At 35.3% G+C, this 27,819-nt stretch overlaps 1 protein-coding gene and 1 non-coding gene across 3 annotated transcripts in view; both read right to left on the bottom strand.

Moving 5' to 3' along the window:
- The window catches only part of AP1G1 (adaptor related protein complex 1 subunit gamma 1), an 81,183-nt gene that overhangs the window by 25,331 nt on the left and 28,033 nt on the right, over positions 1-27,819 (bottom strand). For both annotated transcript variants that reach the window (XM_055553672.1, XM_055553673.1), the window contains exons 3-11: positions 20,243-20,367; positions 15,940-16,081; positions 14,247-14,343; positions 13,047-13,123; positions 9,846-9,941; positions 9,316-9,396; positions 9,019-9,117; positions 3,758-3,813; positions 2,609-2,722 (exon numbers count right to left, since the gene is read on the bottom strand). In XM_055553672.1, the coding sequence (XP_055409647.1) occupies positions 2,609-2,722; positions 3,758-3,813; positions 9,019-9,117; positions 9,316-9,396; positions 9,846-9,941; positions 13,047-13,123; positions 14,247-14,343; positions 15,940-16,081; positions 20,243-20,367 (887 nt within the window). The remainder of the gene's footprint in view (positions 1-2,608; positions 2,723-3,757; positions 3,814-9,018; positions 9,118-9,315; positions 9,397-9,845; positions 9,942-13,046; positions 13,124-14,246; positions 14,344-15,939; positions 16,082-20,242; positions 20,368-27,819) is intronic.
- On the bottom strand, positions 2,242-2,327 carry LOC129632625 (small nucleolar RNA SNORD71). The gene has a single exon (XR_008704615.1). It is a non-coding gene; the product is annotated as a small nucleolar RNA SNORD71 (small nucleolar RNA).

Raw genomic sequence — 27,819 nt, 5'->3', positions numbered from 1 at the left:
ATTTAGAATACCTAAAAGGCTCAAAAAGAGAGGCAAAGAAATTAATACTCAAAGATACTATCTCTCTGCATCAACAGTTAAAAATGTGATATATAGTCACCAAACTCTTTTACTACATCCACTTCAACCCAAAGATGATGTAACATACATCGAAAGGTATACAAGTGATTAGAATAAAAACAAACCCTGACGGCTGAGTGAAATAAGTTAGAGAAAGACAAATATTGTATGATATCACTTATATGTAGAAGCTAAAAAAGCTGAATGCATAGACATACAGCTAGAATGGTGGTTACCACGGTCTGTGGGGTGGGAAAAATAGGGAGATATTGGTCAAAGAGCATGAACTTCCACGTGTAAGATAAACAGGCTCTGGAGATTTAATGTATAGCATAATGGCTATTATTAATAATGATGTACTAATAAACTTGAAAGCTGCTAGATTTTAAATATTTTAAAATAAGTAGATTTAAAATATTTTCACCACAAAAAAGAAATGGTAATTATGTGATATGCTGCAGGAGTTACATTTTGCAATAAAGTGTGACAAAGCAATGTGATGCACATCTTAGACTCATACAATTATATACCAATAAAGCTGGAAAGAAAAACAAAAAAAGACAGTAAGCGCCATGAAAAGGAAAAAAAGATATGCGGTATGAGAGCAAACAGGAGTTTCTATAATAGCATCACTATGACATGAGTTTGAGCAAACTCCGGGAGACAGTGAAGGTCAGGGCAGCCCAGTGTGCTGCAATGGGCTTGCAAAGAGTTGGACATGACTGAGCGACTGAACAACAACAACAAATAGCTGCCTATCAAATTTGGCAACCAAGGTAAATATGGATATGCTAGTTACTACACTCATCTTTTCATATTTGGTCAATAATGTCAAACCATGGCATATAATTTACTTTCAAAAATACCAATTTAATAAGTTGAAAATACTTTCATCTTAATCTACAAGCAACAAAAACTCAATCCTTAAGATTGCATTAAGAAATGCAATAATAGCTAATTCGTATACAGTGGTTAAGTGCTTTACATATGCTAGTCCAGTTAATCCCACATAACCTTTGGAAGTGGGTGCTCCTGTATCTACACTGTACATGGAGACAACCGAAGCACAGAAAGACTAATTAACCAGACCAAGTTTATTAAGGGCAAAGCTAGGATTTGAAATGAGGCCTTCTGGCTCCAGAGTCTTAGCTGCCATTGCTATACAACCTGTGGAAAGACCCAGGTTTTACTTTTGAAATGCAAAGCCCAGTCAAGAGCGATAGAGAAACAACACAATAGGAGTCAGAAAGTCTGATTTCTATTCTGAAGACTGCCTTGTTCAAGGAGTAAGCTTTAGAGTTAAGTCATTTGATTCCTCTGGGACTGTACTTTAATCTGTTAACTGAGGAGAGAAGTAATTGTCTAGTTTCTCTTACTGGCTTGCTCTGAGAACCAACTGAGAGGGTGCTTATAAATCCTTCACAAAGCTTTATATAAAAGTCATTATTACTGAGACCAGGTCTTATTTTTAGTTTGCCCAAGCACTTAACACCTGTCCTCTACAAATAAAAGGAACTCAATTATCAATAAATGTTTGTTAAGTGAATAGTTTCAGAGATCAGTTCAAATTAAATTTTTTCTGGTTTGAACAGTAAACCAAAAGTTCATTGAAGCCTACTATAACTAGGTTTTACAAACACGTACAGTTATTCTAAGAGGAGGACCAGTAGAGTTAATTGATCAAGGAAAAAAAATATATGCCTTTCAAAGTCATATGCTGAGTAAAGTAAGTTAGACAGAGGAGAAATATCATATGACATCCTTTATATGCAGAATCTAAAAAGAAATGATACAAATAAACTTATTTACAAAATAGAAACAGACTTCAGAGAATGAACTTATGGTTGCCAGCAGAGAAGATCGGGGAAGAGATAGGGAGTTTGGGACCCACATGTACATACTGCTGTATTTTAAAATGGTAACCAGCAAGGTCCTACTGTATGCCACATCAACGTTATGTGGCAGCCTGGATGGCAGAGAAGTTTGGGGGAGAATGGATACACGCATATATATGGCTGAGTCTCTCTGCTGCTCACCTGAACTATCAGAACAGTGTTAATCAGCCATACTCCAAGTTGTTTTTTTTTTTTTAAGTCCTATGTGCTGCCTAAAAGTCATTCCCAGATGCACTGTTTTAACAGGTTGCCTCTAGTATCTTGGGGCATAAGTACTGCGAGAAAATGTGTGCTGTCAGCCATTCGAGTCTCAGCATAGTGACAGAACACTCAGCCGATGGATCACTTCGTATCTTCATCCTCCAGCACACAGAACACAGTACCTCTGATGAGTAAACGTATGCCCAGCCTACTTGCACCTGTTTTATTTAACAAAGAACCAAGGATAACTTCAGGGTGCACTTAAGTATTCCTTACTGGTCTCTTTCATTGATCTAAATTTCTCCCTGCCAATCCTTTTGGAAAAAAGGATTTACTCTGTCAAAATAATGACTAAATACATAAATGTCAACATTCTCCTTCTCAAAACTCTATTACAAAGTTATCAGACGGAGGATTGGGGGGGGAGCACACAACTTTCAATTATCTGTTACCGTTTTATGGAGACATCCAAATCTTTTAGACAGTCCACAATTGTGCTTCTGTGCCTCTGTACTGCATTGTGATCTGTCTGCACAGTCTTCAACAAAGATGTCAAAGCTACATATCTGGATGAAACAAAGTTGCAGAAGAACAGAATTAAAACGGGAAATTCAGGATAGTTCTCTGCTTAATGACAAAGATGATGTTCAATGACTACTGAAAACCGTACATGGTTAAATATTTAAAAGATACAACAGACTTAGTAAAATGTAAACGCTGCAAACCCATAAACAACACTATAATCAAAAACTGCGGCAACCAGAAGCCTGGGATTTAGATTTACATTCATGGCCAACTCCATTAAACTTCTAAAAGTGATAGACGCGATTCTTCCAAACTCTTTCAAATACCACAACAAAATAAGCATACAGTATGCCTTTTCAGGCTGCCTGAGCCCCAAAATGCAAGAGGAAATTATTTAAATTTTATCATTTGTATTTTCTCTGCTTTTGATACCAGTACCAAAACTGCCCCTACAAAACTTTGAATTTACCATCTAAGTATAAAAAATTCTTCTGGAAGGAGAAGATAATTCAGGGTACCATAATGATTATTTCCACATTTTTTTTTCAATCATAACATGATAAGAAAGAATAAAAAAATAACACTGATAAATTCATTCACTTTTTAAAAGTAGCTGGAGTTTATAAACATCTTCTAGATTTGTAACCGAAATATTCTATTTTTCTTCTTAATTGAGAGGGGTCAGCAAACTAAGCCTAGAACAGCCCTCTGCTGTCCGGTTTGGTAAATCAATTTTTATTGCAATGCAGAACAGTCTGTGGCTGCTTTCACACCAAGAGGCAGAGCTGAGTAGTTGCCAAAGAGACCCTAAGGCCCATGTAGTTTATAATAGAGACCATCTGTTCCCAGACAGAAAAAGTTTGCTGATTCCTAAAGGTAAAGCATAAATAAGGACTAAAAGTTAACTCATGAGGCAAATCCTCAAATTCTTATCAAAACAGTCTTTAGACTAAAAATAAAAATCCTGAGTTGAAGTTTTAGACATGTCACTCTACATGTGTGATCTTGAGCAAAGTCACTCATGAATACACTGAATTTATAATAGCCAGATACAAAATATTTTTCAGCTTACTTACCTGATATTCTTGTCATTGTTCAATAAGAAACGACCCAGGATATTTATGGCTAGGACCTACAGAAAAATAGCACAAGTTAAGAATTTAAGAAAATAAAAAATCTATATTGTTTAAGGATCACTTCCTGGCCTCTGATGAGTGCAAACTATTTAAAGGTGGTCGTTTAATCAGCACTTCTATGGATTACTAGCCAAAAAAAACCTCTGAAGGCAAACTCTTAAAATCATATTCTATTTCAACAGTAAAAGCTGCAAGAATGTTTTCAAGTTTTTATATTGCTAGCAGGAAAATACTATTGGTACAACTTCACTGGAGGGAAATCTGGCAATAACTATAAATAATAAAAATAAGGTATTCACTGGATGGTTAGGTTAGGACTCCGAGCACCCACTGAAGGTGGCACGAGTTTAATCCATGCCTCATGACACAGTCAAAAAAATTAATAAATAATTAAAACTACAAAATGAAAATATATCCCCTGCTTCAACAATTTCACGTCTAGGAATTCAGCTGACAAATATACTTGAACATATGCACAAAAATCTACTGCAACACTATCTGTAATCACAAATGATAGGAGTGTTCATTAATAGCAATTTTCCTAAATGTACTATGGCACATTCATGCAATGGAATGTTATACAACCATTAAAAAGAATGAATCATGACACATGCTATGACAGGTATGTACCCTGAGAATATTATATTAGGTGAAATAAGCCAGACACAAACACCCCATATTATATGATTTCATTTAGGTGAAATATCCTGAATAGGCAAATCCATAGAGACAGAAAGTAGAATGGTGGTTGCCAGGGGTTGGGATCAGAGGATAATGGGGAATTATTGTTTAAAGGGCACACAGTTTCAGTTTGGGAAACTAAAAAGTTCTGAAGATGAATGGTGGGTGTTGGCTATACAACAGTCTGAAGGTACTTACTTAACGCCACTGAACTACAAAGTTAGAGATGGTTAAAATGATAGAGTTTATGTTATGCATATTGTACCAATCTTTTTTAAAATGAGAATGGTCTCTATATATGTGAATATAAACTAGCTCCAACATAATGTTTTCATCTAACATGATAAGCATAAGGTGCAGAACCACCCAGATGTCAAAAGACCTGTACCCAAATACTGTGGTGTAGTTAGTATATTTGTTTCTCACAAAGCAATGGATTAGCAATCATTATATTAATACGTGGTTGAAAGAATGAATAAACACTTGAAGGAGAGTTTTTCCTTACAAAAGAATTCCAATTACTTAAAGAAGAAAAAGTGAGAATAGAAAAGAATCATTAGAGCACCACCCAAAAAACTGTTAAAGACAAGATCCTCAGAAGGATACTAAAATTGGTTGGCAAAAGTCTGAGAACAGAGTATCTGCATAGTGTCAAAAGTGTTTCCTCCAAAATATTTTTAATTACATAGAGTAAAAATAACAATTATACAGTGGAGAGACACAGCAGACACCACCTTACCCAAAAGATCAAGGTTAAAATCACCAGTAATGAGACAAATAAAGAGCATGTACCTCCAGATATGAAACTGTAAAGGGCACAACACTTCTGGGGTAGTCTCACCAAAAAAGCGTAACTACAAACTAATTTTTATAAGAATATATCAGACTGTCAAATTCAGGAATATTCTGCAAAATAACTGATCAGTGCTCTTCAAAACTGTCACAGAAGACAAGGAAAGATGAAGGAAATGTCAAGATTGGAGTTAAGGAGACATGACAATCAATGCAACATGGGATCAAGGACTGGTGCTGGAAAGGAAAAAGGACATCAACAGAAAAACTGGTAAAATCTGAATAAAATCTGTAATTCAATTAATGGTACTGAAACAATATTAATTTCTTAGTTTTGATAATTACACTACAGGAAAACAAGATGTTAACATTAGGGGAGGCTGACTGAATGGTATTATGGGAACTCTGAACTATTTTTGAAACTTTTCTATAAGCCTAAAATTATTTTAAATAAAAAGGTTTAAAAGTGGGCAAGATAAGAAATACACACATAGAGATATGTTTAAATATGAATAGAATACCATCCCAAAATGTACATTAGAAAATGGTAACAACTGCTGACTAGAAGAATTAAGTCTAAACGTAAAATCAATAAGCAGACATTTTCCTCCCTGTATACCATTTTCTTTGAAGTGCTCAAACAGGAGATGGCAAGAGTGAACATCGAATTTTAGAAATCAGTGAACTAAAATGGACTGAAATGGGCAAATTTAATTCAGATGATCATTATATCTACTACTGTGGGCAAGAATTTCTTAGAAGAAATGTAGTAGCTGTCATAGTCAAAAAAGAGTCTGAAATGCTTGGGTGCAATCTCAAAAATGACAGAATGATCTCTGTTTGTTTCCAAGGCAAACCATTCAATATCACAGTAATCCAAGCCTATGCCCCAACTACTAATGCTGAAGAAGCTGAACGGTTCTGTGAAGACCTACAAGACCTTCTAGAGCTAACACCCAAAAAAAGTGTCCTTTTCATCATAGGGGACTAGGAATGCAAAAGTAGGAAATGAAGAAACACCTGGAATAACAGGCAAATTTGGCCTTGCAGTACAGAATGAAGCAGGGCAAAGGCAAACACAGTTTTGCCAAGAGGACACACTGGTCATAGCAAGTACCCTCTTCCAACAACACAAGAGAAGACTCTACACACTGACATCCTCAGATGGTCAATACCAAAATCAGACTGATTATATTCTTTGCAGCCAAAGATGGAGAAGCTCTATACAGTTAGCAAAACCAAGACCAGGAGCTGACTGTGGCTCAGATCATGAACTCCTTATTGTCAAATTCAGACTTAAATTGAAGAAAGTAGGGAAAACCACTAGACCATTCAGGTATGACCTAAATCAAATCCCTTACGATTATACACTTGAAGTGACAAACAGATTCAAGGGATTAGATCTGATAGAGTGCCTGAAGAACTACGGACGAAGGTTCGTGACACTGAACAGGAGGCAGTGATCAAGACCATCCCCGAGAAAAAGAATTGCAAAAAGGCAAAATGGTTGTCTGAGGAGGCCTTATAAATAGCTGAGAAAAGAAGAGAAACTAAAGGCAAAGGAGAAAAGGAAAGATATACCCATTTGAAAGAAGAGTTCCAAAGAATAGCAAGGAGAGACAAGAAAGCCTTCCTCAGTGATCAATACAAAGAAATAGAGGAAAACAATAGAATGGAAAAGACTAGAGATCTCTTTAAGAAAATTAGAGACACCAAGGGAACATCTAATGCAAAGATGGGCTTGATAAAGGACAGAAACGGTATGGACCTAACAGAAGCAGAAGACATTAAGAAGAGGTGGCAAGAAAACACAGAAGAACTATACAAAAAAGATCTTCATGACCCAGATAACCACGATGGTGTGATCACTCAACTAGAGCCAGACATCCTGGAATGTGAAGTCAAGTGGGCTTTAGGAAGCATCACTACAAACAAAGTTAGTGAAGGTGATGGAATTCCTAAAAGATGATGCTGTGAAAGTGCTGCACTCAATATGCCAGCAAATTTGGAAAACTCAGCAGTGGCCACAGGACTGGAAAAGATCAGTTTTCATTCCAATTCCAAAAAAAAGGAATGCCAAATAAAGTTCAAACTACTGCACAACTGCACTCATCTCACACGCTAGCAAAGTAATGCTCAAATTCTCCAAGCCAGGCTTCAATAGTACGTGAACTGTGAACTTCCAGATGTTCAAGCTGGATTTAGAAAAGGCAGAGGAAGCAGAGATCAAATTGCCAACCTCCACTGGATCATAGAAAAAAGCAAGAGAATTCCAGAAAAACATCTGCTTTGTTGATTACACCAAAGCCTTTGACTGTGTACATCACAACAAACTGTGGAAAATTCTTCAAGAGATGGGAATACCAGACCACCTGACTTGTCTCCTGAGAAATCTGTATGCAGGTCAGGAAGCAACAGTTAGAACCGGACATGGAACAGACTGGTTACAAACTGGGAAAGGAGTACATCAAGGATGTATATTGACACACTGCTTACTTAACTTATATGCAGAGTATAACATGTGATATGCTGGGCTGGATGAAGCACAAGCTGGAATCAAGATTGTTGAGAGAAATATCAATAATCTCAGATACCACCCTTATGGCAGAAAGCAAAGAAAAAATAAAGAGCCTCTTGATGAAAGTGTAAGAGGAGAGTGACAAGGCTGGCTTAAAACTCAACATTCAAAAAACCAAGATCATGGCATCCGGTCCCATCATTTCATGGCAAACAGATGCAAAAACGATGGAAACAGAGATTTTATTTTTCTGGGCTTCAATATCACTGCAGATGGTGACTGCAGCCATGAAATTAAAAGATGCTTGCTCGCTCCTTGGAAGAAGAGCTATGACCAACCTAGAAAGCATATTAAAAAGGAGAGACATTACTTTGCCAACAAAGGTCTGTCTAGTCAAAGCTATGGTTTTTCCAGTAGTCACATATGGATGCGAGAGTTGGACTTTAAAGAAAGCTGAGCACCAAAAAATTGATGCTTTTGAACTGTGGTGTTGGAGAAGACTCTTGAGAGTCCCTTTGACAGAAAGGAGATCAAACCAGTCATTCCTAAGGGAAATCAGTCCTAAATATTCATTGGAAGGACTGATGCTGAAGCTGAAACTCCAATACTTGGACCACCTCATGCAAAGAGCTGACTCATCTGAAAAGACTCTGATGCTGGGAAAGACTGAAGACAGGAGGAGAAGGGGACGACAGAAGATGAGATGGTTGGATGGCATCACTAACTCAATGGACATGAGTTTGATGAGTTTCGGGAGTTGGTGATGGACAAGGAAGCCTGGCATGCTTCAGTCCACGGGGTTGCAAAGAGTCGGACACATGTGAGTGACTGAACTGAACTGATACCATTTTGTATTGAATTTTTTTTACTTTATGTGTTCATTTTTTTAAATAAAAATAAATATTTAAGAAAAATGGATTAACTCAAATATGCTGCCATCTTGTTTGAAGTGAATGAGGCCAACTCAAATCACGGTTCCAAACAAAAGCTTATTCTGAAATGGTTCCTTCATTCAACATCATCTGTATTTGTAACATACGTAAAATCTTCCAATTTCTATTATAATCAACATTAATCCTTCAGTGGATAGAATGATACTTTAGGTACCAAAACATGATACATTCTGCATCATTCTTTCCTAAAGTTAATTTCCAAATTCCAAGTCAATTATTTTAAAATAAAATGTTGAGAGTAAAGATTAAAAACTTACTCGCAGTCCACTCTCTGACTTAATATCCATGATAGTCAAAACGGTTTCATAAAGAATAGCATTTCCTACATTTTTACTAGTCTCCGTATTAGTGGCAACCTGAAAAGACACAGAAGGTGTTACGTGACAAAACAATGTTTCCAAAAAACATCCAGAGGTAACAAGAGACATTTTGTGATTGTTTTCAGCCACCAATGAGAAAACACAAATAAAAATTGCTCCATATAATCACAATCAATCTGCTCCCTGCTATACTAAAATGGGTGTTTACAAAAACACAAGTTTTGTTCTACTCACCTGTGCTAATATATCATTCATAGCTTCACTTGAGTCATCATCATTTCGTCCTAAAATTCTTAATAACCGCAAAATTCGTACCTAATGTGCAAAATATGACAAACATCAACAAATTCTGTCTAGCACAAAGGAACTTTGCTTGATACGAAATTCAAATAACTTAAACGAAGTCTTAGATCCCAATAGAAATGGTCAAAATTCAAACAGAAGAATTTTAAACATGATCTTTAGAGCAGTTATGTATGGTTCTATGTCTTAATGAAGCTGTTAGACAATCTACACTTAACAGTCAAAGGATCCCATTACCTGCAGAGCTATAGCACACTGGAAAATCACGTTTCTATGTGGTATATGATTTGACTATTACAAATATAATTTTATCCTATTAATCTAATACAGAATTGTGTCACCATTTATTAATGTAATTAGCTTAATCAATTAACTACCAAAACTACTCAACACAAACATAAGAGGAAGGAAAAATTCATTCCAAAATATATCATTTATCCTAAACTTTCTTTTAAGCTCACCTGCAAAAAGGGGTCACTGATCCCAGAAACATCATGTTCTGGTGAATATCCGGACATGATGAGGTTCTTTAGAATACGAACTAATTGGGGCACAAGCTGCAGGGAAGAGAAATGCATCAAAAAACAGTGAACATCAAAGAATTTCTCAGGAACAGGCAGAGGTTAACTTGGCTTAGAAAAAAACAGATTCAAGAGTCTGAGTCCAAGCAAATTCTAGTGATACAAAATCCTAGTATACTGTTGATGTTTCATAGACATAACTTAGAAGTATTCTGGCCCAGAACTCAAGAAGGAGTATGTATGCTATCTGAATTAAAACCAAAACAGACATTTTTACTCCAGAGTAATATATGCAAAGATACTACAAATAACAGTAGGTCAGAAAGCCTAGAGAACCGAGTAAAACAAATGCCTATGGGGACTTCTATGGGACTTGACACACCTAGGCTGCACAAACATATTCAATTTTTAATCTATCTAACACATATGGATATAAAATGCTACCACATCCAAAACTCTGGTAATTTTATGAAAATTAGTTTTAAAACAAACTATCTCAAATAAAGAAAACAAAACTCTCTCTTCTTATTATATTGTCAGTTATATCCTTTCCCAATAAACAACAGGGAATACAAAAGTCTCCAACACTGACAAGACACATGAAAAACTGTCTCCTTCTCCTGAGGAAGAAAGCAAGGTCATGAATGCTGTTTCTGTCCTATTCTTAACTCATATGACACAATTTTTGATAAAATTCAATTTCAGCACCTAATCATACATTTGTTGCCTATCTTATCTTACTAATGAAATGATACATTCCTTATGGTCAGAATGCCCTTCTTTTTTAACTCTGTCCATTAGACTGACTGATGACACACAGTAGAGGCAATTTTATTGCCAAGCTGAACTTAAAAATGCTTTAAATACTATTATTTATTGTACTTCATTGAGAAATCATTTAAGATCAAAACCCCATTTCAAAATGTTTGCCACAATAAGAACCTCTGCAGTCTCCAACTACAAACTCAATTTAGCTATATAAACAACTCTAATCACCTAACATTAAGAACCATCCAAAGCAAACTGAATCTTATTTGTCTTGGAGGCAATCAGAACAGCCCCAACTTTGCTGCAACTCAATTATCTTTTTCTCATTGAATCTGGATTCTTCTCTAAGTGGATCAAGACTGAAACAAAAGCCAAGCTGGGCTCAAGGAATGCACTCAAAACACAATACTAAATCTACTGCTGAATATAAGACAACATAATCTGTGTGAATAGGTTTGGCCATAACACTTCAGAATTTAGCACTTCCTAAGTCACCTAACAAAAATCTAATTTGGACAACTCCAAGATTCAAACAAATCTAAGCTTACAATGGCCTGTAAATTCTAAACAGAATCCTCATTAAATCTCTCAACTCTGGACAGATTCAATAAGAAGTCAGAATAATGTAACTATATAAACTGCTTTAAAATGTAATAAAACTGGAACCATCTAGTTACCAAGCTCTGCACTAAAAAGTAGTTCGCCTTGCATACTTCTCAACAGTCTACTTTTTTGTACTACACATATCCTTCATTATTTTTTTAAATCTGGTTTCTGTCTCGGAAAAATTCTTTTTTCTTCAGCTACGAAGCTCACACCACATAAGAGCACCCTGGGACAAAAAGCACAAATATCTCTAAGTGTTCAGCATACAAATTCTTGGAACCAAGCTTTATTTTTCAGACAAAAAAGCAAGTTACTAAAACTGATGACGAGACAAACAAAATAAAATGACAAAGGGAAAAGCTGCAGCCATGAAAATCAGTTGATGCCCACCCACTCTACCTCAAAAATCTTTTAACACTCCAAAACTTCAAGGCAAGATAGAGTGCAAGTCAAGAAGAAATTAAAGCTCTAAGTCTGAATTTAAAGTTCAGAAGTAGTACTGAGCTTTTTAAAGTATGAGGTTACCCAGACACGGTTCTAAAGTGTATCTACTTCAAAAAGAAGCAGTGTTTGGTGTTTTGGTTCCAAATTGCTCTAGACTGCCATCACCAATGCCACTGGGAAACTGCTCAAAGTTTCTCAGGTGAAGATAAAGGAAAGGCAGAGAAGGAGGCTTAAAAATCAGGAAAGGCTGCAACTGAAATCCAAGGCTGACTGTGGAATCAGGAGTTTAAGTGACAAGACCAAATCTGGACTAAGGAGTTAGCCAAAAATGCTATGACAAATAACACAGTATTAAGCACAGATTCAGCATTAGTATATTTTTTAAGCCACATTTGTGGATGGATACACAAAAGCTACTAAGGACCTAATGCCAGCATGCACCATCTAAATGAGGGTTAATTCTTACCTTTTCATTCTAACATACAGCAGGATTCCAAACAGACAACAGGAACAAAACATACAAAGCAAGCATTAGGGACAGATACGGGCCTCATACTATATTTATAATATTTTAATCAAGACATGATCATCTAAGGAGGAAAAAAAAGCTCCCCCCGGCCACACCGCCCGAAGAGCTGCTATTAGAGCTTCATTAGATCTAAAGTACAAAGTAAACCCAATATATGAAGTGGTCAGCATCCTATAAAAGGAACTGAATGCATGTAATTATCCAAAAAACAGTCTTTCTCTGAGTCCTGCTTACTAGTGCCTTCTGAACGTAAGTGGAAAAAAACAAAAATCTCCATTCTAGAATGCTCTAAGAAAGGGAGGGAGGGACTTCAGAAAGCTAGAGACATCCACCACTGGAGTCACCACAGCACAAAATGAACAGAGGGGGACTCTCTGTTAGGTAAAGGTAATATCAAATCTCAGTTTGCAGTTTTCACCTTAAGAGGGTAAAAAAAAAAAAAAGAAATCACCTGCCTTAAAACACACGCACACGCACACACACACACACAATTCCTGCTTGTAATTCGACCTCAGGTTACACTTCCTAATTTCAATGTGAAAACAGTAGATAAAGCACATGAGAGATCGGCGTGTCTGCCAAGGAGAAAAGACTTCTATTATGAAAGGGGAAACACTGTACTACTGTCAGTTCTATGCCTAAAGCTGACTTCCTACCACACAGAAGGGTTGGTTAAGTCCTTTACTCAGTTCCATACCTTTCCTTCAAAAGAAAATTCCTAAGTGAGAAAATCATGTCCTTTAGGAAAACCATTTTCAATCAAGAGAGGCTTAGATATACAGAATGGCACCTACCTTTCTGAAATGTGCAAGCATGTCTGGGCTTCGCTCACACATTTCTGTGAGGAGAACTACAGAAGTGTGAAGGACACCTGAAAGAAAAGAGCCGGTGAAAACTAAAAAATGAGGCTGTATTCTTCAGTTTCATAGCACAGGGCTTTCAGTTCTGAAGGTCAATTCCAAAAAGGTAGCTGCTACATTTGTTTTTTAATCTCCCAAGAATCTAAGCATTGAGCTGAATACAAAGAAGGTATTCATAGATACCTGCTGATTTAACACAGATGATCTGTCAAATCAGAATATTCTAAAGTTACGTGGCCAAAATAATTGCTTACAAATGACATCCAATGTACAAGCCTCTCCATTTGAGAATATCCATAAAGACATGCTCAGTCAACATAAACTGGATATCACCTGCTCCAAATTTACTAAGCTCTTAGCTGATTTTTGAAAGATATTTCAAGAAGAAAAATCTTACTAAGACTTTAAATTTCCAGACAAAATATAGGCATGAATGACAAAGTAAATTTGCTTGTTCAAGAGTGAGTGAAAAGAAGCACATACTTAACACTAAATATGTGCCCTAGACATTCATTTATTCAACAAGTATATTCTGAATCTTCTAGGCAGAGGACTGCATTGATCAAATTAAATACATGTTACCACTTTTTTTCTTAGCATTTAGGACACAAGAATTTTCTTCACTCAGAATCTGTTTCATTAAATTCAAAACAAGAATAAAATGTTCAGTAAAGAACAGCCACATACATTCCATCTAATTCCTCATAAGTTTTATATGTCTGAGTACCCATTACAAATTCCTGTTACAAGTAACCTACAAAGAGTTTCACAAATCTTACACTACAATGGCAAAGAGATAAAGAAATAGCCAAGAAGTCAAAAGGTTTCACACATGAAAATCAAGGCTAGGATCATTTGCAATTACACTGAGTATTAGTTAATATAGTATTTTTGATATAATAAAAGGGGACCAGAAATGAAAAACAAGCTTACTATAAAGGAATCAATCTCTAATTACAAAGCTAGTATTTGAGAGTAGAAGAGAAATTCAACCCATTGGCCCTTCCTGGAAAAGGTGTCCAAGCACAGCAGAAAGCTGAGTCCACTGTGTGAGACAGAGGCCAAGACTGCCTGAAGACTATTGTCTTTCTCCTTCTCCCTCAGTACTTCATGAGTGCATCCAAATCACATTACCATGGTTCTTTTCATTCAACAAATTTTTTGTTGCTGGTAAAAACATCTCCATAAGTTCAGGAACCTTCCTGATGACATGAACAGCACAAAGTGCTGCCTACAAAAAAAAAAAAAACATAAAAGGACAAAAGAAGATTTATTTCAATTAAAGTCAGGACAACCAATCTTACAAACAAAAGAACCTTGTCAACCAATTCACCTACATGAAAAAAGAAAGGAGGTATAGATCTGATTATCAGATTTATTAGTTATTAATTGCTTAGGGCTGTCCAATTTATACTACTGCATTAATGAGAACTTCTAACTCACCTGTCTCTTTGGTCATATATTACCAAATAAGTGGACAACAACTTTTTTCAACCAGACCATCTGTTAACACGAGCTTACCAATTTTGCTAAATATAATTTACCTGCAGCTTTGCAAAGTTAAAAAATAAAGACTCTGTCAGTGATCATTGTTCTTCTGAGTAAGAAAACCAAAAGGTTTTATAAAAACACTATGCAGGTGAAAGATACATATATTGCAGATGCTTTAAATCTGCTGCTACTTTTAATAATACCTATACTTTCTCCATTCAACCTCTACTGAAATCAAGAAAATCATTTGAAAGTTACTTAGTATCTTAGTTAAGTCTCTCTGTTAGCCAGTCTCTACTAAAGAAAAGATGGCCCTAGCTTGTTGACAGTAAAGAAAGGGACATTCAAAGACTGATTTCAGTTACTCTCCCCCATCCCCGCAAAGGAACCATAACTACTACTTGTTGGAATTGAATATCATAATTTAGGTACTTAATAAGAAAAGATTTCAACTAATTCTTCCCATGCTACAGTTGAGGAAAACAATTTTTTCCTAATCTGCAGGGATATTTTATTTAATATTTATGTAATCTTTCTGAACAAGAGCAGCCCACACATTCTTTAAGAGAAAGGACTGGCTTTGGCCTTTAGCCATCATTAGCAGCACATGATCCTGGAAAACAGCTTGGCCCTTTTAAACAGCTTTGTCTCACACCATTAAATGCAAAAGGCACAGTCAATGACAATCAGATGATTTTATGTCCCTTCTAGAGTCCTAAATTTTATACCGCTTATTTATGAAGGCTTTAAGATTCAAGCACAATAAAATAACAACAAAATATTTATACTAACAAATAAAAGCATATAAGAGAATAAAATCACTGTCTTCCATTACTATTCCACTTAGATATACCAATTTTAGGAAGGAGGTGCTAAATCATTCCCTAATAATTATCTAGGTCCCAAGGAACTGCACTTCCAAGATTCAAAGGCCCTAATACAAAGGCATGGGCACTAAAATAAATTTGTAACAATCTGTTCATTATCACTTTGTTTAACACTGGTTAGAGTCAGGTAATTTAGAAAGTAATTAGGTATGCCATCTATTTGTTTGTTGATAAACAATTTTCTTGAAAAGTGAGGAATTAAGAAAATTAAAGTGTCCACAATCACTTACCAACTGGAGAGTTAAATAGCAATAAAAAAATCACCTCCAAAATTAGTATAAAAAATAGATTTTGACTTATGAACAAGTGATTCATATACAGTCATTTAAAACACATTTAATGCACAGAGAAAGTTATATTATCCTTGCGCTTTCAAGAATGAATAATGTGCCTTCTCTCCATAATACTCCCTATTCCAAACACAGACATTCCGTTTCATGGAAAGTTACCTTTTTTCTTAAGTAAGAGTTGGAGGTTTTCAAGAGTTTCTCTACCTCTCCTGCAAGATCTCTGCACATCTCTGAGGACCCCATGCAGCCGAGGGTACAAAGTGCTAGCCCTTGTACATACTGTGTGCTATGATTGAGATCACTGCAAAAGACAGAAGGCGGCAGAAATGAATATGCCCTGCCCAGTGCTCCCAATGAAGAAGCTTCACAATCTAACAAGAAAGCTCTGAATGATTCATGATTTCTCTCATAAGGAAAATATTAGGATAATTTTTGCAAAAAAAAAGTTTATTCTAACCTTATTATTAATACAAATTACAACACAGTAAACTGACAGTTTGTTCTACATGCTTACAACCCAGCGTTTCCAAACACCACGAGTAACAGAATCTATACAACATACTATCTATGGGATGCCAAAAGAACTTTCTTTACTAGCAATGACAGAATATGAAGCACAACTCTATCTTTAAAGATTTTAATATGCTCTACTACTAACTACAAAAAAGTAAGATATTAACCAAAATGTTTAAAAAAAAATTTAGAAAACACAATCTCTACTGCTAGAGCATTTAAGATGACAAACATCACAACAGAAACACTCTAAAATCTTTGAGCATAGTATTAACCTTGATATTAATTTTTACATTTATTCAAAAGAAGAAAAACAATAACTAAAAAAACAGCTAATTAAACCATCTTAAACTAAGGTAGATGTTACAGTGAGGCTCAATATCTAGTAGATGGCTGGATGGCCTCACTGACTCGATGGACATGAGTCTGAGTGAACTCTGGGAGTTGGTGATGGACAGGGAGGCCTGGCATGCTGCGATTCATGGGGTCGCAGAGTTGGACACGACTGAGCAACTGAACTGAAATGAACTGAATTGAACAGATACAAAAAATTCTAACAGGCACTGATTACTGCACAAAACTATTTCTAAACCAGCCAGGAAGTATTTTCAGAAAAGCTGAAGCATTAAAAGTTTGAATAGTAAATGCATTTATATATTATAATCAACTCTTACTATGCAGAAGCTGAATTCCTATGTTGAGTTATGCTACTTCTACCAGCCTTAAGAGTATTTTAAAATCCTTTAGTTCAGTGGTTCTCGAACGGTGATTAGAGAATCTCTGGAAGTTCCTAGGACTATTTCAGGGGGTCCATGAGATACAAATACTTTCACAATACTAACTCATTATTTGTCAGCTTTATTGCACTATCAGTGTAAATGGGAAGAACTAAGGCACACTAGCACATATCAGGAAAGAGGCACCAAACTGTATTACCAGTCACTGAATTCACTGCCATACACTTAACGGTGAAAGAAGGAAGGGAGGGAGGCAGTTTCACTTAATACTCCCCATTTTGTTGTTGTCTGCTGTTCAGTCACTCATGACAAAGCAGTAAAAATAACTAGCTTAATTATACCTTGACTTTTTTTCTTTTTTAAGCCATGCCATGCAACTTGTAGGATCTCAGTTCCCTGATCAGGGATTGAATCTGGGTCACTTCAGTGAAAGCCCAGAATCCTAAGCACTAGGCCACCAAGGAACTCCCTCATACCTTGACTCCTGAGTGCACATTTTTTAATATTCTGTGTGACAAAATGGAAAGTATGCATGAAATACTTCTGATGCATAATGAAATAAGGGACAATCTCAGCGAAAAGCACTTGTGTATCTGTTTCATTTACAAGCTAAACTACGAACCAGCTGTTTTTAAAATGAACATCATTTTTACCTGAAAAATAACAATTATAATTACTAAGATGTGATTATTTTCTTAAACATTTTCTGGAAGAAAAGCCAAGTAAGCCTATCACTTCAAGGGCAACAAGTGACAATATTTGTTGCCAATGATAAACCTAAGCTTTGAAAGTGAAAATTAGAATTTTGGAATATTTGTATTGCCATCATGAACCTGACAGTCTATTAATACTTTAAAACTCAGTGAACTAATTTTCTCCAAATGCTTTAAGCATGATGTTTAAAAACTAAACAAAAGAGTCAAACTGTATGGATGGGTTTCAATATAACAAAAAAAAAAACAAACTTCACTGATACAGTTTCAGATTCTACACTAACCTAATGAAACTACCACTTGTGGAGTTTGGTATGGTATCATGGAAGATTATCCATAGTTATCTGAAAGGTTATTAAAGCCCTCTTCCTTTTTCAAACATTATCTGTGAAAGGCTAGATCTTCATATATTTCAACTAAAACATAAGAAAATGAATGCAGAAGCAAACACAAGCATCTAACCTATTCTATTAGGTTAGACATTAAAGATATTTACAAAAGTGTAAAATAATGCCATTCTTCTCTCTGAATTGTTTGTTCTGGAAAATAGCTTATATTTCATAACAAAATGTATTGCTGTCAACACTGTAAAGGTTTCATTAATGATAATTTTTAATGAACCAATGAATAAATTCCTGAAGAACAAAGAAAGGAAAAGAAACAAAAGCAAAGTGTCAGTCAGGTTTGCTACTTTCTACTAATTTGAATATTTAAGATAAAAATTACTAATAAACTTTAACTTAATTATGGTCCTGGTTCCCAAAAAATATTTCGTTAACTCTTCATTCATTTTTCAATGATTAAGAATATATGTATAAGGCAAGCTCTTAAAATAATGTGTCTGATTTTTAAAGATTTAAGTCCAAGATCATTAATGTCTTAAAAGTTTTTCTGGACCAATGAACAATGAGGTAAACATGCCATCATTAAACAGAAAAACTACTAGTACACTATGATGCCCTATAATACAAACAAAAAGCAAGAAACCTCACAAATAAACAAAAAACCCATTCATTAAAAGATTTTAAAAAACTGAATGATCCAAAGTCCTTTGACTGAACTTAAACTGAAGTATCGGATCAATTCCCAACTATTAGTAGCTCTCTCCTAAATTCACTTGGGGCTTGGCTGGGTCTCATTATACACGCAGATTCCTTCATTGCCTATATGCCTCATTCTTTAATTTTAATCAAGCTACAAACCTATTCTTAAGTTGGCTCAAAACTTGATGCTAGGCAGAACTGCCAAATTATCAGCATGTGACTAAAGGCTTGAGTAATAAGGGCAGCAGAGCATGTAAGAACAAAAATTAAAGAAACTTGCAGAGCCTTGTCCAAAATAAGAGTATAAAGTCATGTTAAACACCTAGAATGTAACCTCCATGACACCAAAGATTTCTGCTCACTTTTTTCATTCTCCATCCTCAGCACTTACAATAGCTCCTGGCATACAACAGGTATGCAATCAATGTTTGTTGAATAAATTGAAGCAACTTAGTATTTTCATTATTAATATTTATTTCAAGGCCAAAAAGAACAAAATTTTCCCAAATAAAGCTGAAGAGTCAATGTATTTAAATGAGATACTATATTTTTACAAGCAAATCTTAATTCTCATTTAAAATTTTTTCATTATCGGGAAATTTTAAATTACAACATTTACCACAGCAAAATATATGAGTTCAATGTCTACAAACTGATCGCCTATAAACCCCTGCTTCTGTCAATTACACAAATACTGTAAATTAAAAATTAAATCTAAAAAGGGAGATAAACTGGTAGACATACCAAAAGCAAAAGAACCCAAAAAGAACCTTAAATCAATAAGGCCATCAGAACTTTCATAGCTTTTTAACAGAAATTTATTATAAGAGGGATACTGAGAAGAACTGTTAACTCCCTACTCGCAGGTCTTCTACTTTTTCTAGAATGGCAAGCATTCCTCAGCTTCTAAGGTAAACACATAACTGGACTAGTAAATTAGTAAAGCACCTGTTAGAGAAAAAAGGACTTATGCACAAAAGCTCACAGGCTAAATACAACTGTCAGCAACTGAAATCTGGGATTAGACTGCTGACAAGCAAGACCTCTCTTTTTACCTTTAAATGGTATTCATTTAGAATATACTGGTAATTATTTAATAAATACAGTGCCTCATAATTCATGGTATTCAAAAAATTCTATGATAAGAAAGCTCAGATTTACCAATGCTTTTTCTATTCTATCAAAGTCCAAATGCTTATTTATTGCTAAATAGTTGCTATGACTCAGGATGTACAACAATACTTTCATTTAAATTATCCCCTACAGATTTACTTTTTTTCTACAGAAGTTTTAAAACTTTCCTTATCCTCTTTACATATAAGCTCCAGAACCAAAAGCAACTCAATTATATTCTAGACAGCAAATATAAAATCAATAAACAGAAGCCTTGATGTCATATTATTAAAAAGACCTAAAAAAACAAAGCAGTTATTAGAAGAGAGAAATTAAGACTTACTTCTTGATACAGTTGGTCATGAGAAGATGGACATCTTGTCTTTCATCTAACAACAGCATTGCCCCTAAATAGCCAATGCGTTTGTCTGTGAATTTTTGAGAGGCAATAAGCTTGAGGCACTCCAACTACAAATTACAAAAAAAAAAAGAAATTTCAATCAGGAAAACAATGTTTTTAACCCAGACTCAATGGATAACTAAAGTACATAGGTATAACCTATATCATCAAACCACAAAAATAAAAGGCAAAGACTTAAGATCTTTCAATATCTTAAAGATAATAATCAAGCTCTGGAATACAGTATCTAGTTAAGGCCCTATCGTACTTGCCATCCAAATAATCTGCGAAGTTTATGTTAGATCTAAATATTCATACAGACTACGGGAGTGTTATCATAAGGGTTTAATAAACCTTATTCTTAATTTAATTCCTAGGGTACATTAAATGAGCACCTAACACATGTGTGTATTTAATGTCTGGTTCCTATTCTGAAATATCAAAAGCTCAGTAACTGAAATGCACCCAAGTGTCAAACAGTCCTAAACATCATGGAAGGTACAATTAAAAAAGAAGAACAATTAACTAACTTTAACATTATGTGGAAAAGTGCTACATTTGAGGCTTGAACTATGAAGAGGAGAGGTTTTAGGAATCAAACAGAAGTAAACAACAACAAAAAGCCACAGGAAAACTCAGTAATAGAATTAACCTAAAATATTTTATACAATTTCCTCTTACATAATTCTTTCTTTACACAACCCTCAGAGCTTAAGAATCCATGAAGTTATTTACAACAGCCAAGATACAGAACAACCCATGTGCCCATTAACAGATGACTGGTTTAAGGTTTGGGGCGGGGTATGCGCGCATGTGTGCGCACACATGCATGCACCTGTGTATAATAGAGTATTAAAGAACCAAGTATTACCATTAGCAGCCACATGGATGGACCTAGAGAGCATCATATTAAGTGAAGTGAAAGGCAAATGGTACATGGTATCACATGTGGAACCTAAGAAGTAAAACAAATCAATCTACTTACAAAATAGAAAACAGATCAAGGTAGAAAACTTATGGTTGCCAGAGGGGAAGAGAGAGAGAGGGGTAAATTAGGAGCAATTAACAGATACAAACTGCTATACATAAAATAGATAAGCAACAATCATTACTGTATAGCAGAGGGAACTATATTCAGTATCTTAACATAATGAAACTAATCTGAAATATATATTCTCACACACACATACATATAACTCAGTCACTTCACTGTACACTGGAAATACAGACAATACTATAAATGAAAAAATCCTTAAATTAAAAAAAAAGTCCTTGCAATTAGTCTGTCTCTCTACTTAGACTTTCTTGAACTTCATAATCACTGATATATACTTTATGATTTCATCTTGACTAACAAGGAAGAAGCCAAACATTCCCTCTAGGGCAGTGGTTTTCAAAGGGTATACACAAGTTAAAACTCTTTAAGAGGAGTTTTTCAAACTATGCTCCCATTTAGACTCACAGCATTCCAAGGAAAGGGGCTCAGATGCAGACCAGTGTATATAGCAATGTGAGATCTCATGATACTACTTCCCACAAGAATCTGCCTGTAAGTATGAAAGTCAAATTGAGGAAAGTAAAAGAGTTTACAAATAAATCCCTCTTGAGCTATTTAAAAACTGCTCTCTCAATGTACCTACATTAAAAACACCAAGAGGTTGTGGGATGACTATAGCATCATGAGCAAGTCAAAGAAGCCTCTAAGAGAGAATAACCAGGATCCCAAGGAAAACTGAAATGCCTCTGAGATCAACAAAGATTATCTAACAACCCTTTCTATCTACACAATTTATATTTCAAAGAACAATTTCTGAAGTAGAGGATTAAAGTCATTCTTAAATGTCAGCAGAAAAGTAACTGCTGAGGTGAATGAAAAATCACAAGTTAAAATGTTATTAGAAAAATCTTTCTCTTTTTCAAACTGAAGGCTTTTAAATCTTCTCACTTAATCATTCTATAAATAATATTTTAACAGTGAAAGAAAATGTCCTAAGAATCAAGATATCACCGAAATGTTTATCATCCTTACTGAATCATGCTTTTGACAAACATCAAGCATTAAACAAATAAACCACCCCAAATTTTTTTAATTAAGATGAACTAATGAGAAGGACATTTTTAGGCATTAATATTACTTCATATTTTTAAAGGCCAAGTTTAAGAGTGTGTGTGCGTGGGCGTGTCTGTGTGCACACCGCACATTGCGTGCTCAGTTGCGTCTGACTCCATGCAACCCTATGGACTATAGCCCACCAGGCTTCTTTGTCCAAAGAATTTTCCAGGCAACGATACAGGAGTAGGTTGCCATTTCATCCTGCAGGGGAACTTTCCGCAACAGGAATCAAACCCATATCTCCTGTGGCTCCTGCATTGGGCAGGTGGATTCTTTACCACTGAGCCACCTGGGAAGCCAGGTTTTAAGATAGACCAAAATTCATCAATGACTAGTGAGTACAATTTGCTGTTTTTTTGTGACAGCTGTTAGAACTACTAACTAAATACCAAAAGAAAAAGTAAAATAAAGAGACAAACACTAAATTCTTTCTTTTAAATATTCTCCATTGGTACAGTGACTTTGCTTCAAGAATGAGCTGCTTCTTTTTTTTTTTTTTTTTTTTTGAAGGTGACAAATTTGAGGGGAAAATATAAGATTATATACTGGAAATGGTCTCTGAAATACATCTTCAAGTGAAGGACTGACTCTGATCACACTTCACACTTACGTGGCAGTGGCCAGCAACTGAACTCATAATGTACCATGTGTCATTATTAAGACTGTTACAAAGTTTTCAAATATTGAAAAAGAAAATGACTGAAGCAGAACACAATGGGATGTGGGTAGTGAGGAGAGGGCATTCACTTTTGAGCAGCCCTCACTAAAAATACAACTCAACAGGTAAGTTACAGAAGAAAAGTAGTCACCAATTAAATGTATCCATTTCTTAAGACAACAACCTCAACTTCATCCCAGTACTTCTACTCCTCATTTATAGCTACCTAAACTTCCACCTGAAACATAGCTAACCCACATATCTACCTTTAAATCCACCATAAACAGTCCATCACCAAGATAAAAGAAAGCTTTTGCTTTTATCTCAAACTCTGTGAACAAAGTAAAAGCAAATGACAAACTTAGAAAAACTACTTGCAACCAGACATGAAATCCTGTACAACAGGATTCTATACTTACTTTTAAAAAAGACCGACAAAGAATATGAAGAGACAGTTCAAACTAAAAAAAATAACTAAAGTACAAAAGGAAGTTCAATCTCCTCACAAAACAAATGCAAAACCAACTAGGAAAATTTACTGGGAAAAAAAAAAAGGACCTGTACATCTGAAAAGGGTGAGTTATATGATATGCAAAATATGATTCAGTGAAGTTATTAGAAAAGAAAAAGAAATGCAAATCAAAACCAGACTGAGATATCACATTTTAACCTATTATATTAAAAAAGATTTTTTAAAAAGTGTTATTATAACAGTGCAAGGACATTAGTAATGAGAGTATAAACTGGCACAAGACGTAGTGAGAAAGAGTGTATCTGTCTACATTACACACACACATATCTTTCTGACTCAACAAATCCACTTTTAGGAACTGACAAAGCATTTACATTCACACGTGAGCAAGATAATGGATATTATTCCACTGTACTATTATTACTTCAAACAGTAAGATTGCAAATAAGTGTCCATTAATAAGACATCAGTTTAATAAATTATGATTCATACATAAATGGAATACCATGCTGGATTTACTACCATGAACATGTCAACAAAGCTGGAAAAAAAAATATGTACAAGGAAGCTCGTTATATACTGGTATGGACTAATCTTCAAGATGGATTAGTAGGTGAACAGTGCAAACAGTATGTTACAATATAATTTTGGAAGAGGAAAGAATATACCAAATGATGCTAAAGCTGAAACTCCAGTACTTTGGCCACCTCGTGCAAAGAGTTGACTCACTGGAAGAGACTCTGATGCTGGGAAGGATTGGGGGCAGGAGAAGAGGACGACAGAGGATGAGAAGGCTGGATGGCATCACCGACTCGATGGACATGAGTCTGGGTGAACTCTGGGGGTTGGTGATGGACAGGGAGGCCTGGCATGCTGCGATTCATGGGGTCACAAACAGTCGGACACGACTGAGCGACTGAACTGAACTGAACTAAAAAATATATATGTCCACTGCCTGGAGATGTATAAAGCATCTCTGGAAATATAGTCAAGAAATGAATACCCCAAGTCACCTGTAAGGAGGGAAACTAAGTGACTGGAAGTGGATGGAAAGCACAGTTTTCATCATATATCCTTTTGTATCTTTTAAATTTTGCATCAGTGAACTGTCATTGTTTATTACAAAGATGAATAATATTGGGCTGGGAGAAAAAAACTGCAGGACAAAGAGAACTTAGGGTTAGAAAAGTTAATACAATAAAAAAAAAATGAAAAAAAAAAGATGAAATAATTTGTTCTCCCTCCAAAGTTAAACAACATATGTTTCAAAAAAGCATTTAAGTCTTGGAATCATTTCATGAAAAAGTCTTCGAAAATTTAAGACCACAACCCTATGCAAATATAACTCAGTAAATGGAAGCAATCAGCCTTTTAAAGATAACTTAAAATCATGAGCAATTACTGTGCTATTCTATCTATCATATCTGTGATGCTATTGTCGGAGCCTGTTAAGTACTCCTTTCTTATCTCTATACTCCATGAAGGCTATGCTTTTTCTGCTGAGTTATTTTGTATTCCTCACCTACTATCAATTTCTCCTTTAACAACACCCTCAATATACCTGCTTATCCACAGCAACCTTCTGTCTCCCCAACTATCATGCCAAAGGGCTGACTGTCACAACTCTTCGCTACTCACTGATTTTTTTTTATATTTACTTTCCAAGTGTTCTGAGTCATTGGTGGTTTTGCTTTAATTTGGTAAGTTCCTGCTGTGCCCAAACCAATGTACCAGTCATTCCCACTGATACTGTTAGAAGGATACATAAAAGAAAACCAGCATTTGAATATTTATCAGAAAATATGATATATATACCATGACAGTCATGCACAAGCTACTGTGAAAACAGGGTAGGAAGGACACCAAATTCAGGTTAGTAATTGAAAGAAAACATTTGAGAAAAGTTTCTCTCTGTACATAACACAGAGTGGAAGAGAAAGAAATCAGAGTTAGGAGCTGAGTCTAAGACTGGTTCTAGCTAAGAGACCTAAGCCAGTTGTTTCACCATCTGGGCCTAGTTCCTCATCACTAAGGTAACAGCCACATCAAGGAAGACAGCACCCAAACAGCTGTCCTACATGCCATGTCTTCAAGGCAAATAGCTACTAATTATCTCCAGCTGATCCTTGAATTTTTCGCAGAATATTTTCTCAGCAGAAGCATTCCGAAACTCCAGACAGTCATTAGCAACAAGCCTGAAGGGAATGAAATCATTGTCCCCCTTTACAACAAATACAGTAGATTTGGAGGGAGTAGATTAGATGGAAAACCTAACAACTTAATTTTCTACATACTTTTTCTAGATGCAATCCTCCAATTTTCTTTGAATTGCAAAACAATTTTTAAAAGGATAATTTTACCAAGTTTCTGGCTTTGTCACATTTTTCTGAACCAAGCAGAAATACTGCCTTTTATCAACATTTAACCTGGTTGCCCTTTTAAAAAAAGCTGCACTCATTTTGTCAGCTTTTAGAATAATTTCCCAAAAGGTCAAATGCACATGACACTTGCTTTTAATTTAACACCAAGCTTTATGATGTTTACACTCATCTCGATGAAAAGATGCAATTAAAATATTGGTATGGGGAGGGAGGTGGGAGGGGGGGTTCAGAATGGGGAACACGTGTACACCCATGGTGGATTCATGTTGATGTATGGCAAAACCAATACAATATTGTAAAGTAATTAGCCTCCAATTAAAATAAATAAATTCAAATTAAAAATAAATAAATAAAACTAGGAAAAAAAAGAAAGCTGTGGTACATATACACAATGGAGTATTACTCAGCCATTAAAAAGAATACATTTGAATCAGTTCTAATGAGGTGGATGAAACTGGAGCCTATTATACAGAGTGAAGTAAGACAGAAAGAAAAACACCAATACAGTATATTAACGCATATATATGGAATTTAGAAAGATGTATAGAACAGTCTTTTAGAACTGTGGGAGAGGGAGAGGTGGGGATGATTTGGGAGAATGGCATTGAAACATGTATAATATCATACATGAAACAAATCGCCAGTCCAAGTTTGATGCATGATACTGGATGCTTGGGGCTGGTGCACTGGGACGACCCAGAGGGATGGTATGGGGAGGGAGGAGGGTTCAGGATGGGGAACACATGTATACCTGTGGCAGATTCATGTTGATGTATGACAAAACCAATACAATACTGTAAAGTAATTAACCTCCAATTAAATAAATTTATATTAAATAAATAAAAATTAAAAAAATATTGTAAATATTAATGGATCTGCAACTGATTGGTTAGGTATTTTTTAAAAGTTACTTTTATTTCATTTTAATATTCAGAAATAACTTTCTCGTTTACAAACACACACACATTTGAAGAACAAGGTTATAATTGCTTTACCACTATACAGACTGGCAACATAAAATCTATATGAACCAGAGCCTGTTTTTTCATTCTTCTGGTTGAGAAGAAAATACATATTAACATTCCTATTGTATCCCTTTTTTTTTTCTCTTGAGAAAATTTATTATGAAATATTTCACTCAAAAATTTGACCCACCAACAAGCTTCAACAAATCTTAACGTTTTATCCCATTTATTTTTAAAAATTTAGTATGATGAATTCAATTAAATCCCTCTGAATAGTCTGCCTCAGTCTAAGTTCCCTCTCTTCATCCCAGGAGTAACCAAAACTCAAAATTGCTGTTGATCACTGTCATGTCGTATGTCCTTAGCTCTACGTGAAAAAGACAATTGTTTTTGAATGCTTTAAACTTTCCACAAAGTATCATATTGTATTCCTGCCCGTTTCACCCAACATCTTTTGAACATTACCTACATCCAGACAAGAAGCTCCAGTTTAGGCATGTTCATTGCTATAGAGTATTTCACCTATGAATATACAACTTATCTATTCTCTTTGTGGACATACAGATTGTTCCCAATATGAACACTTGTAAATGTCTCTTTTTAAATGGACAAGGAAGCTTGATCAGATTCACGTTTAACAGTTTTGTTTTGATTTAGCAAATATAATTCACAGGTGGTGATATGAACTTTTAACAGGAGGCTTTAATTATTGCTGGTGGTTTTATCTCTTTTGTGACATCAGCAGCACTGATGATCATCAGGGGTTGAAAATGGTAATACCCTAATTCTTCTTCCATCCCTTCTTCATTTATTAGCTGGGCTATTCCTCTAAGGAGCAACTTTCTCTATATATACCATTGGATTACCAATAGTTCCTTCGGAAAGAACTTAGCAATAATTATTTTACAAGGAACAACTGGATAGAAAAGGC

The sequence above is a fragment of the Bubalus kerabau genome, chromosome 17, assembly GCF_029407905.1.
Source record: "Bubalus kerabau isolate K-KA32 ecotype Philippines breed swamp buffalo chromosome 17, PCC_UOA_SB_1v2, whole genome shotgun sequence".
NCBI classification, from domain to species: domain Eukaryota; kingdom Metazoa; phylum Chordata; class Mammalia; order Artiodactyla; family Bovidae; genus Bubalus; species Bubalus kerabau.
Note: the sequence above shows the minus strand (reverse complement) of the source record. Positions and strands in the feature narration are given on the sequence as shown.